This window comes from Vanessa cardui, chromosome 14 (genome assembly GCF_905220365.1).
Source record: "Vanessa cardui chromosome 14, ilVanCard2.1, whole genome shotgun sequence".
Classification (NCBI taxonomy): Eukaryota; Metazoa; Arthropoda; class Insecta; order Lepidoptera; family Nymphalidae; genus Vanessa; species Vanessa cardui.
Window position 1 is genome coordinate 8,899,494 of NC_061136.1, and position 13,746 is coordinate 8,913,239.

The window sequence follows — 13,746 nt, forward strand, 5'->3', positions numbered from 1 at the left end:
ATTGATTTGCTTTCAGAGAGTGATTCGCATTTTTTCATACCTAAATGTGCAAGTTTCTTTTCGCGATCACAAAATAAAAGTTTTTGTCGGAGCACTTTGCTTAATTCTTTTTAATGCGATAAATGTACCTCATCTATCTACTTTCTTGCTTTATCATTGTCTGATGAAAAAGTTAATAAATTAATATTAATGTATTTACGGTATTCCAATTAAGATAATATTAACCCAGTAAAAGCAACGTGACATCGTAATAGCCTCCGAGGCATATTTTCCCGTAATCGAATGAACAAAGATTCAGCAAGTCTATTTTATTTCTCCTATTCAACCAGCAATGTTTGGGATAGGACCCGTGAGTCAGTAGGCACGGCACGTCGTGTACCCTATCGCGAACTTCATACACTGCCCGGCGACATCTGCACATTTTCGACGTTATCGACTAGAGGACACATTTTTATAGGAACAAATTTAATCTAAGCACATGGAGGGATCAGTCTCAGGAGTGCCCTGCGCGCACGTGTCCCCGCGACGTGAGCACGGGCTAACGATTTTTCACAGAACGTTATTATGTGTCCGATAAAAGACTTTATCTGGAAACTGTGCCGTTGGCGTATGGACCCTTTTTGTGAGTATACATGATGTTCTATTTATTGAATGTTTAACCTTTGTACAGATTACCGACAACGATGTAATATTTGTACAATGGTATCGGTTCTCTAAATTTATTGTACATTAATTCATTACCAATAATATTGTCTCAACCTTTATTCATGTGTTCAATTATTTATACAACATTTGTTTTTATAACCCACAACTCAGACTAAAATAATAATATATTCCTGTCTATCAATACTTTATCTTCTCTTATAGCTCTTGACTATCAAATACTATGGAAACACTGATGTCATTAAGCTTTTCCGACTTTTTCCCGAGGGCTCAGTGAGGATGTAGTATTGTGCGAAGAAAATTTTCTTAGAAAAACAATAAATTTTCTGTGAGCAACGCTCGAGTGAGTTTCGGTGTCGGCTGAGCGAGAGCACGCTCGCCATAATATATTGAATTTGAAACGAACAAACTTTAACGTTCTTCTCGCCGCGTGTAAAAAGATTTTCTCTAAATGTTTACAATGCAATTTTTTCACTTCGCGCGAAATGTCGTCTAATACTACGATTGTGCGTTATTTTATTATTTTTTTTAACATGGTTTTAAATAACGTCTGCTTTTTATCACGTGCTTAAATATTTTTTATAAAATACGTCATTCATTATTTGAATTGCTTGATATATTATTTTTTATAATTACAGAACCAAAGGACATACAAATGTTTGGATCTGATAGTTGATTATTGTTTATCTTTGATCTTGTTTTAAGTGTCTATAGATTAAGCTACTACTTACCATTGAGTGTCTTATCTAATTTTCTGCTCATAATATAACTTACATTTACATTAATTAATTAAAAATATTGCTCTATTTTCAAACTTTTTAAAGAGTCCGATTCCAACAAAACACTTTGTATCACAGCAATTTACCCGCGGTTAAACCACAAAAAATATTGGCGAGAAGGTGTGAGCTCTTCTGGCTTAATCTCCGACGATTTGCGAAGACGGAAAAAAGGGTTCCCGAAGCTTAGTCGCGACGGATCCCCTATATAACCGACCCGCTTTCTGTCCGCGCTTATCGTCGCTCAGCCCTATTTATTTGGTAATATACAATAATATTACCGTATATATCCAAATCAAGAGACTTTCGTACAAGATAGGATTTGCCTTCGTGTAATCCTTTAAGATATCCACATTCGGAACTATTTGTATTATTATAATATTATATTGTTTATTGTTGTTTTATTTTTGACTAAATATTACGTTGCAAATTTATATCAAAACTAACTTAATATGTTATCGAAACAGACAAATCTAGACAATAGTATGTATCAGTTTTTTTAGTTCAGTTCTTCATTTATCAATAATTGTAATGAGACTTCTTTCATCGCATTTACGAGTATGAGTAATGATAGATATAAATCAACGCCCATTTTAGACAATATTTGATTTAGACAGTCACGCTGAGTCAAGCAAACTACATTAGCCTTAATAAAATACACAAAAAATACTAACACTATTGTTTTAATAATAAGGGTTTGACGCAATACATGCCAGCACAGTATTCCTAATTATGAAATAAAATGTAACGAATAATCCATTAAATAAATAAGAAATTCATAAATTCAGTTTCATGTATTCATAACAAATGCATGAATTTCAATTAACTACTTACGCGCAAAACTAATTAGTTATTTACATGGATGACAAACTTTGCGAATCGAATGCCGAATCTCGATTTGATCATTATTTAGATACCAGTGCAACGTGATTATGATTTGAAATTATATATATTTTACAATATATTATTTAAAATTATTAATCGTTTTACTGATAGAACTTTAGCTGTAATATTTCCGCTATAAAATATACTACTATTAAGGTCGGAATAAATTGTCCTCCTTCATGACGATAACAAGTAAAGTCAGTGTCTAATGCGTATCACCTGTCGTTTTCCCACCGTATCTCGCCTTCCCACTGTGAAGTTTATGCGATTATATTAACTAGTGATAAAGCCTTAAATAACAACACCCTTGAGAATTCGGGTAACAGAAATACAACTAATACAACGCTACAAAGTTAACATTCCTGTCTAAAGTGTTAGTATTTATCTTTCTTAAAGGGTATTAAGATATGGATGTAGCAAATTCTGTAAACAAATTATCTTAACAAGAATTTTGTTTTAATTCGTTTTGTCTCTGAGTAAATAGATCATGCATACAAATTTACTCAATTGTTATATAAGCTGATATCATAAGATATCGTACCTCGATACTGCTGAATATATAATTCAGGGAAGCATTTTTCTCAAAAAGAATAATATAACGACTTTTAAATTAAATTCCGTATTAAATAATAGATTCAATGTCAAACGAGGGGAAAAAATATTTTTGTTACTTAGCATGAATCTTTTGGCTATCTTATGAAACTTAAAATCTCGTCATAATTAACATTCATTTAAATTTGAGATTATTCATGGCAAAAAGCGAAGTTACTCCGATGGTATTTAATGCCGCACCTGCCCGAGGCGTCTTAGCGTGGCCGAAATTAATGCGACGCAAAGTCGGCAAAAGTCAATTACACTTTATTAAAACCGTCTCCATTTATATCAATTTGACGCAAACTGTTACAAATACTGGCAATGTTCCGTCCTTTCATTCGAGAGCGAGGCGGGGCTACGCAAGCGCCGCGAGCGTAGAAGATTCGTAGACAAAGCGGCGAGGTTCTGTGTAGCGCGGGCAGTACGTAGCCAGAGCGGCCCGAGGCTGCCGCCACGCGCCCTGACGCCTTAACGCCACTTCGTACGGCGAACGCGACCACGATTTCGCTGTTTGCCGCCCGCTCGACCCACAACCACTCAATGAATATTTAATCAAACCGATTTCTACGTCAAGCCGGCAAATCAATGAGCGAATCCTTCGCCACACCAACAAACTCTTGACAACACTTTTGTTGACATATCACCAATAGATACAAAAGTTCGGAGTTCCTTTTTATAATGCTGATGGGTTAAATAAATATTAAAACAATATGAACTGCCTGGGATGCGCTTGGCAGTCTACAGTAGTATTATTACTTTTAATGAATGCAAGTCCTGTTACATCATCCGACGGTAAGTTTGAAAAAACTAAATTAAGTTATATATTAAAGCTAATACAAATAAATCATTACATTTTCACCAACGTCATCGTTGCTGTATCAAGTATTTCATTATTTATTCATTATATGGACAAATTAATTAAAATTTTAAGTATTCTATTGATTTTAAAATACAATGCAATTTATTTCATTAACCTATTTTTAAACTTACTGTTTATCTTGTTTATTTTATCGAATAAGAGAAAATAAATTATAGCCGCGATAAAACTTTTCGTCTTACAAAGTTAGCAGTTTTATTTATTCACTTGTTTCCTTTTTTGCAACAACTTCATGTTTTAAACTTTTGATAAATAAAGTTATCCTTCTATGTAATAAAAGGCTAGTAGAAGATATTTTGAAAAGTTTTAAGAAATACAATTTTATCCGTGATTACCAAATGCTTAAATTCATGTTATCTTCTTGGACTTTTAAGAGAAGTGAGTAAATAAGATGGAAATGTGGATTATATTACTAGTAATAATATTCGATGTGAAATTTTCAAAATAAAGTATACAACCGGATGGATTTCGTTATTACGTTTCTTGTCGCGAGCCATGGATAAAAGATGTTGGTCGTTGTAGCTGTCAATTAGAAGCGATATTTATTGTCGTTTACCAATTTTTAAAGAGATATAAAGTTGATGTAGTTGTTTATATTTTAAAATAATGCAAAAAAATTACACGATACAATCGAAGTAATTTATTCTTTTAGGATATATTAATAAAAAAGTTTATATATTAAAAAAAAACACGCATGATGGAACTTTTTTGAATGTAAATATTTCAATAAATAAAACCTTTTTTTTATATACAGCCAGTACCAAACACACATAACTTTTTTATGTTCGTATAATCGTACGCAAAATATTGACAAGAACTATATAATTTTATTGGACATAACTAATAACCATAAGCAACGATAATTAATGTTACCAATTTCAAAGTCTATTGAAAGTTAAAGAAGAATCTTGTAAATATGACACTTTGTTAATTTTCTACTAATAAAACTGTAATGAGGTTATAGGCAATATATAAAAGTTTTAATACTCTTCTGAGGTTCAGAATGTCTTTATCGAGAGATAAAAGTGAGAAAACCGTTCATTACATAATTATAAGACACATAGAATATTTTGCACCTAATACAATTATTCAATTTTTTTTTGTTAAACCAAGTACAGTTAATATTTAAAATAATATATATTTTAAAAGTACTATTATCTTATGAATCCATATAAAAAAACGCATACATAAACCTATTATTTCAAACACTATAATAATTGGAAAGTATAAAGTTATATTTTTTAATTAATTATTCTATGATAAAACCTTTATTAATAAGTCATAACACAGATTAAAAAATTGTAAAATTAATATAAAAAATACACATGTTGGTTTATCATGTTTGTACGTCAAAATGACAAAAAATATACATTGTGTGGGATGTCAATACTTTTTGTTTTTTTCTAAAATAGAATTTTTGTTTATTTAATATCAATTACTGAAATAACAATGTCGATATTAACCGTATTTGCTTTATTTGCTGTGTTTACGATTTATCTGGGCTAGAAATTGGAAGCAAAAATATAACACAATTTGTTTATTGAGTATAGCTCATAAGTTTTAACGCTTGTAACTTGGCCCACCATTCTATGCCTTTCGCTATATTTGAAGAATGCTTAAGATTTATCTTTGAATCCCTGTTTTGTTTAGTCGAGCTCAATTTATATAACGTAGCTTCACATTTGTGTCATATTTTTTCTTATTTAAAAATGGTAAGAATTGTTTGAGTAAATTAATAATAAATATTTTCTATAAACATGTGGCCCTAGTCGCTCTGCCGTAGATATGATAATGACATTCAGGGAAAGGAAACTCAAACATTATTTACCGAGGCTTGAAAATAACAATATTTGTATTTATTTTTTGGTAGAAATAACATAACTATCCAATCCACCAAATAACAAAATAAAATTGAATATTGATCTTGTGTAAAAAACAAATCAAACGAAGTTTTTTTATGTATATATTTTTTATAAATATTTACTCATGAAGTTTAATGACCGACATTTATCGAGTAATTTGTCTTTGGATACCTATAGATTTTTACTATGTCTTATGAAAGATGATGAATAAAATAGTGTGTTTATAATTCATTTCGTGCTCGGCGGTGAAGAAAAACATCGTGAGGAAACCTGCATGTGTATAATTTCATAGAAATTCTGCCACATGTGTATTCCACCAACCAGCATTGGTTGATTGAACAGAGTGGTGGACTATTTTCTAAACCCTTTCCTCAAAGGGAGCAGAGGCTCTAGCCGAGCAGTGGGAAATATACAGGTTGTTGTGGTTGTTGAATAAAATAAATTTTAAGTGAAATTTGTAGTATGTGTAGATAAAGTCACGAATTACTCTTTCTTGTATGACATTGCACAAAGCGTCTTAATAAATACTAAACATAATCAAATGTATCTAATGAGCTTGACGTTAAAGTGCATGGTCCATCATAAGCTTAAAAATAATTTTTAAAACGTGTCTACTAGACTGGCTTACAATTCTGGCAACTCAAGAGCTGGTTTAAAAACTCAATGGCTGAGTCTTGCTATTTAAAAAGGTAATAGCGCTTCTTGCTTACAATACCATAGAAATGACTTTTGTTCGGCGTGTTCTTTTCATAAATTATTTATTTTTATATCTATTAAATTATTTTTATCCAGTACTAAATTGTATGGAAATTTGATAAAATCGTTTTATATCGACATAAGAATAGTAATTAATTATCTTAGTAATTTTTGGCAACTTCAAAAGAATAATATTGTTTTGCTAACCGAAGGCTAACGAAAAATCATTTAAACCTATCAATCAGAAGAGAAAAATATGATTAGTTGATGGGAGGTGGAGAAAATATCCCTATCTGTCACAGTAATCAATCATAACAAATCTCTTTCATTCAACCTTTTGAGTGCAGTTTTAAAGAAAAAGCATTTTTAACTGGTAACTTAGCAGAATCATTGTATACATATTATTTATTGTTAAACTATTGTTCCTCAAAAAATACACACTAAGCTATGGCACATATAAATATGTTACCATTACTATGACATCGTATCATTTGCGTGACCTAACCCAAGTTTGACAAAATTATTCTCTCGTAAAAAGTTTTAGTTCATCTATAATGCTTTTACCAGTTTTCGTATTTCTTGTCGACGTAGATTTTCTTTCCGAATTAATATAAAGTCGTGACTATCATGATAGTAGATGATTAATAATGAGTCGTGTAAACTATTCACAAAGAAATACATGTGTGGCAAGGTTAATTAAAAAATCGTAATTCATTTATTTTATCTTTACTTTTTTTACCGCAGTGACAAATCTAAAAAACTATTCATAAATGTTTATCTATATCTAATATCTGTATGTGTTGCTGAGCCATTAATCCCATTGTGATTATCGGAAATTTGTTCTACTTACGTCCGCAAAGGTTCCTGGTCCAAAAAGAGCAACAATTGTTGAACAACAATTGAACATTTAATGTCCTTGAAATTAAATGTTCTATGTAAACTATTATTATCAAATAAAATAAAATCAAAATATACTTTATTCATGTAGACTTTTAGAAGTACTTTTGAATCGTCATTTAATAACTATATTAAATGAAGCTACCACCGGTTTGGAAAGTAGATTCTACCGAGGAGAACCGGCAAGAAACTCAGACACAAACCCGTGCTACGGCTGTATGGATAAGACAATATGGTACAGTAAATTATGTGAAACGAAACTATAAAAATCATTAAAGGTATTCTGTAAGAAGAAACTCGAAAATTACCACAGAACACGAGTAATAAGTGACAGATTATGATAAACGACATGAATATAATCGTTAAAAATGTATGGGATACACGTATCAAAGTCACGTATCATTGTAAGTCGGTTGTCAACATTTCACGAGTGAGATACGAAGTGAATTTATACGGAATAACACTACAGAATGAGTAGTTTAAATGAATATCCGAATTTATAATTTATTGCATAAGTATGAAAAAGTTGAGCACGTTTGCACAATGTTTCGTATAATATTCTAATTCATTAAAGCGAATAAGCAAAGATATTCTTCTTTACATGTTTTAATCAAATGAAAGTATTATTTTTTTATTCATCAGCATGTTGATTAAATATGTTTATTATACGAGACACACGTATCTTTGAAGCATATTACCCCAAGAACGAGTCTTAAAATGTAAAGAATGATAAAATGAAAACTGTAAAGATGAAAAACTTTATATTATTTTATAAAATCTTTTACATACTAGTATATAATTTACGTCAATACCATATAACCCAGTTTCGCTGAAGCACCATTCAGTTTTATTCCATAATACTTCATATATAAATATAAATGTCTTCAACCGTACAAGATAGTCTGTCTATCAATTGTAACTAATCTAACAAAGAAAATATTTGTCTAAAGTCTATCAGTAGCAAGTCGGTAATTTCCCAATGCTGGGTCTCCTCTATCAATAAAGGTTCGGAGCTTATTCCACCACTCGATTAACACATATACCTATCATATATTTCATGAATTATAAGCAAAAAATAACGACATGAAATGGGGCTCGGATTTGAACACGCAAACTTCAGTCAAGATTCATACATTCAAACCACTAGGCCACTGCCTACACCTCATTAAAACAATTGAAATGTCTTCTTACTAAGAATGTTGAAATAAATTTAATTTAAACAACGTTATAATACTTTGTTGAAATTAATTAAGTTTGCTTGTGGCTTAATTATTTTCTGTCATTTATCTCTGAAAGGTACGATGATGTTATCGTGAAATATTTAGTAGGTAATCTTAGATGTTAGTATGATATTAATTCTCGGTATATTTTTTTCATAGTTAGTAAGACTGTAACAATGCGAATACTGACTAAATTGAAAACATATACAGCTACATCACGAATCAATTGAATGAGCAGTTTTTTTTATTTATATTATAAGGTCTTTTATGCTTTTAAATCTTTGATATTAGTGAATTTATTTGATAGTTTTTTTAAGGAGGATATCGAAATATAAACAGGTTTATTTATGAAAATAAATATTTAAATATAATTTACTAAAATACATGTTATAATATAAAAAATATAAAAGTAAATAACTGCCTGTAACTTAGGTCAGAGACTGCTAATGGGCAAAGATCTTCCTTTTAACCTCCTTAAGCTTTCAAGCTTATTCCAGCTGTTCTAATGCGGATTCATGAATATACATATGACAGAAACACATCCACTATCAAACACGAGATGTCATTAGGGCCAGATTATCCATTAGACAGTAAGGCAACTACCTATATGTATCCGCATCGGCTAGGTAGAGCTAAAAATTATAATATAAATATTTAAAATTCTCCTTTAATGAAAATGTTAAACCCGTATTTTTATTCTATATGATTAGGGTGATGTCAACCCCTCGTTATTATTACGTGTATTAATTTGAAAAATACAAAACATTTCCAGAAATAAGATTTTCTTTTTTTGTTTATAAACAATTAAATTGTTTTGTTGCAAAACATAACGTGATCCCAGTCGCAATCTAATAGTTAGAGGTATACATTAATAAGTTTAATTGCTGTTTGTAACAATAATGTTAATTCTGAACATCAATTTGATTTTCACAAATGATCCATTAGTCGTCTAACCGCTGGGATTGTAAGTTATGAAAATTATGTATGAAACGCGTATACCAATTGTTTGTTAGCAATTTATTTTGATAACCAAGAAACAGGTTTTCAAAGTATTATTTAATTTATTTACATTTCATGCTTAAATAAATAGAAATATGAATTAAAAATAGTTACTGTATAAATCTTGACCGCGTGGTGTTTACTAAAATTATAACAATAATTATATTAAATTCTGTAATATTACTTTACTTTTCTGTCCCATTTGCTGTCGAAAGACTCGGAGTAGTGGTGCAAAAAGCTTCATCAAAAGTATAAGACATCGCCTTATTGCCTCCACTGGTGACCGAGGGCTGGTTCGTTTTTTGCCCAGAGAATCAAAATTGCGATTCAACAGGGAAATGCTGCTAGTATTCTTACCACCATTTCAAAGTAACAATTTTTTTAAAAGATTTTATGAGGTAATGGGAAACAAATTCTCTTGACACTGAAGTAATAAGAAAACACTTCTTACAATCCAATAACACGAATATTATGTCTGTAATTTTACTGTCCCACTCACCATTTAAATCGGAATGCGAGGATACACCTAGAATATACCTGTTTGGAGTTCAAATTAAAAAGGATCTATACTAAGCCCTATAACGAAAAAAATCCTTATCATATCACGCATTATAATATTATACCGTTAAGATATAACAATAAAATCCTGATTTCGAAAGATACTTTTAATGATATACTCCTTAGCTTAAGCCTATTCTATTAGGTAAAGAATAAAACAAAGATATAACTTAATACGTATATTTGTAAAGATTTAATGAACAAGTTTTAAATGTGGAAAATAACTGCTGCTGCTGGGGTAAGGTCTCTTCTACCGGTAAGGAGAGGGTTTGGAACATATTCCACCAAGCTGTTAAAATGCGGGTTGGTGGAATGCACATGTGGCAGAATTTCGATGAAAATAGACACATGCAGGATTCCTCACGATGTTTTCCTTCACCGCCGAGCACGAGATGAATTATGAGCACAAATTAAGCACATATATAGAGTGCTTGCCTGGGTTTGAACCCGCAATCATCGTTTAAGATGCATGAGTTCTAAGCACTGGGCCATCTCATCTCTCAGGAGAAACAAACTTGACATAAAATATAACGCAAGTCAATTGAGCAAAAGGCAGGAAATTTAAATATTACTACCATATTAGTCAGAGGAGTTTGATATAAATCAAACCTACTTTGATTTGTTTATAACCAAACTATTACAGCTCTTTGAAAACAGATCGTAACCAAAGTTTTGTATCTCGTAAAAATACAATTTTATTCGTCTCATTACAAATACGGCGGATAAGCAACAACTACTTAAAGCCAACAAGATAAATGACCAAGAAACGCCCAGATCCTATTTGGTGTACGGATCGTCGAAATAAAACTAATATAACTAAAAAGGATTACTGGGCGGCGTAAGTTTTTTAGTTGTAGTTAAGATAAGCAACTATTTCGTTAAATAGTATCTAATAACTCTTGATATAAATACATATATTTGGTAGGTTCATACATAACCTTGTATCAATCTTTTTTGTTTTGTCAAGAAACTCACTTCCTGATGTTATAGACGGTAGAATTAGTTTATAAAAAATTCCAAACCAATAAAGAATTCTTCTAAACTCTTCGATATACAAACCCAAACTTATATTTTTAAATGAATATCATATTTTCAACAATTTGTAATCGTGAAACTTAGATTGTGAAGCTTCTTGGTAAGAAAGGGTTAATACAAATTTAAAAAAAGAACGGAAGTCGTATCTGTCTACATAAATCGTATGTTAAAAAAAATAGAAGTATAATTTTAGTTTTTTTACGTATATTTTTTTAAGCTGACCAAAGTAGTTCATTTTGTGTTTGTTTCTTCATGATTATTGCTAAATACTGGTTATAATTACTATTTTCAGAATATATATATTCTCTGATATTTTGTATTTGAGCATCACCGTCCTCTGAGTTCAGATGTCCATATGGAATGAGGTGAACTCTTTCGGATTACTAAGTACGTTACAGGAGTTTCTCATAGCATTACAAGAAAAAAGACTCCCGCCATCAACAAGGTCCCTGCGATTGAGGCTCTGAGAGAGCTGAGGGACTAGCACTGGGACCCTGGAAATGTGGATAAGCCCTAGTGTGCGGCGCTTTATGTGACGATACATAGCCCCAACTCAAATCGATGACGATGCAAAAGTTATTATTCTTCTTATAATATAAATTATGAATTTAGACCTTTCGCAGTTGAAACATATGGAGATTAAATAATATGATAACTTTTATTAAAATCATAATGTCTCCACTAGTGACAAAAAGGCTGATTCATTCATTAGACATAGAGAAACGGAGTTTTTATTTCTATATAACATCCTTATAAAAGTGGAATTTGATATAGAGATTTGAGATTAATAGAATACGACATCACTTGACCGATTACTATCAATCAAGTCAATAAATCCATCGTGGGACAAGCTATTCGATTATATACTGGAATCCGACAGAAATTTTTAACTTTGCCAATTTACAAATCGAAATTCAAATTAAAGAGAGGAAATGTATTAAGGATATCTGTACTAAGGTGGGACGAACAACTCGTAGTTAGCTAGTTGTATTATAATTTTGTTAAATGACAATTCCAAAGTGCTTCTATCAATCAGCTTACCTAATTCGATGATATATTTACTGTAAGAAACTTAATCAAAACTATATCAAAGTTGTAGCACATAAGAATATAGTATATAAATAAAATAAATATAAATATAAATATTCGACAACATCACATACATTACTCTAATCCCAATGTAAGTAGCTAACAAATTTGTGTTATGGAACGTCAGGAGAAACGACGGTACCACAAACATCCAGACCCAAGACAACACAGAAACTAGTGAACTTTTTTATATCGACTCGGCCGGGAATCGATTTCGGTACCTCGGAGTGGCTTACCCATGAAAACCGGTGTACTACACAACTATGCACACTGCACGATCACGGATGTCGTTGTAAATATCTCATTGAAAAAGTTTTTACATAACCTACTTCGTTGTAACCTAGGTGAGACGGCAGTCTGCAGTACACAAACTACTTGATCATATTAACACATGCAAGATAAAGTCTGCCGGGTTGTTCTAGTAAACATAAATAATCGAATAACAGTAACGAAAGTACACTGTTAAAAATATGTAAATGATTCTACAATTTGTGTTCACATCTTAAAAAAACCTATTTCCAACATTTCAATCGCTCAGAGTTATTTTTACTTTCTTTACATCGTTCAATGAAATATAAAATAAACATAAAAGGCAATATTTGTACAGCCCAAAATGAAAGTACCTTAAATTACAGTATCGATGTTTCCGTATACACATAATTCAATATCTTTTTTAGAGTATTTTATTTAAATAAATTAAAAATTATTAGATTTTAAATTAACATGGTTATTTTTATTATTACCATTTTTACCTTACATTTGGACCTCGATATTTTGACATTATCTACGAATGTCTTGGTCACGAGACTATCGAGAATAATCGAGCTCCACCGAAAAAAATAAAAAACATGGTAAATATCCCGAAATTAATAACTTTAATAAATTAAAAATTGTTTATATAATTTTCTTAAAATTTGAATGTTTATTCAGTTTCTTCGTCACTATGAAGGGGTATACAGTTTCAGTCTGTACGTCCATATTTGCCTGCATAACTTCTAAACAATTTATCATAAATTCGGCAAATGGGTAGCGTTCGAAGCGTCTTGATCTTGATTTACAAGCTATTACGTCACTCCGACTTTCATATTGTTCTTTGTATATTACATAAGATCCTACATTTGTGGAAAGGCAAAGAAAAATACTTAATAAACACATTTCAAAAATATAATTATTAAAGATTACTCCGATAAGTTAGTAAACGAGATTCGAAAGGTGATTTTATAAATGTATAAAACGTATTCGATTTTGAAATTTGAATAATTAATCTTTTTTTTTATAAATTACATATAGTTCATAATAGTAGTACTTCCTGGCAAATAAACAAAAACACGATGCAATTTATTTACATACTAGCGGTGCCCGCGACCTTGTACGTGTTTGCATTTAACAAAAAAAAATTGTAACCTAAGCTACTCCTTATTATATCAGTTATCTGCCATTGAAAGTCCCGTCAAAATCGGTCCAGCCATTCCTGAGATTGGCATGAACAAACAGACAAACAGACAGACTGAAAAAATTGTAAAAAATGTTATTTTGGTATATATGCCGTGTACATATACAAAAGCATTAAGTAAAAATGGGCTATTTTAATATTA

At 30.9% G+C, this 13,746-nt stretch overlaps 1 protein-coding gene across 1 annotated transcript in view; it reads left to right on the plus strand.

Annotated features, from left to right (window-relative positions):
• Positions 1 to 3,381: 3,381 nt before the first annotated feature.
• The window catches only part of LOC124535408 (lachesin-like), a 36,971-nt gene continuing 26,606 nt past the window's right edge, over positions 3,382 to 13,746 (plus strand). Inside the window, exon 1 of the mRNA XM_047111618.1 lies at positions 3,382 to 3,710. Coding sequence (XP_046967574.1) covers positions 3,629 to 3,710 — 82 coding nt within the window. The 5' untranslated portion in view covers positions 3,382 to 3,628. The remainder of the gene's footprint in view (positions 3,711 to 13,746) is intronic.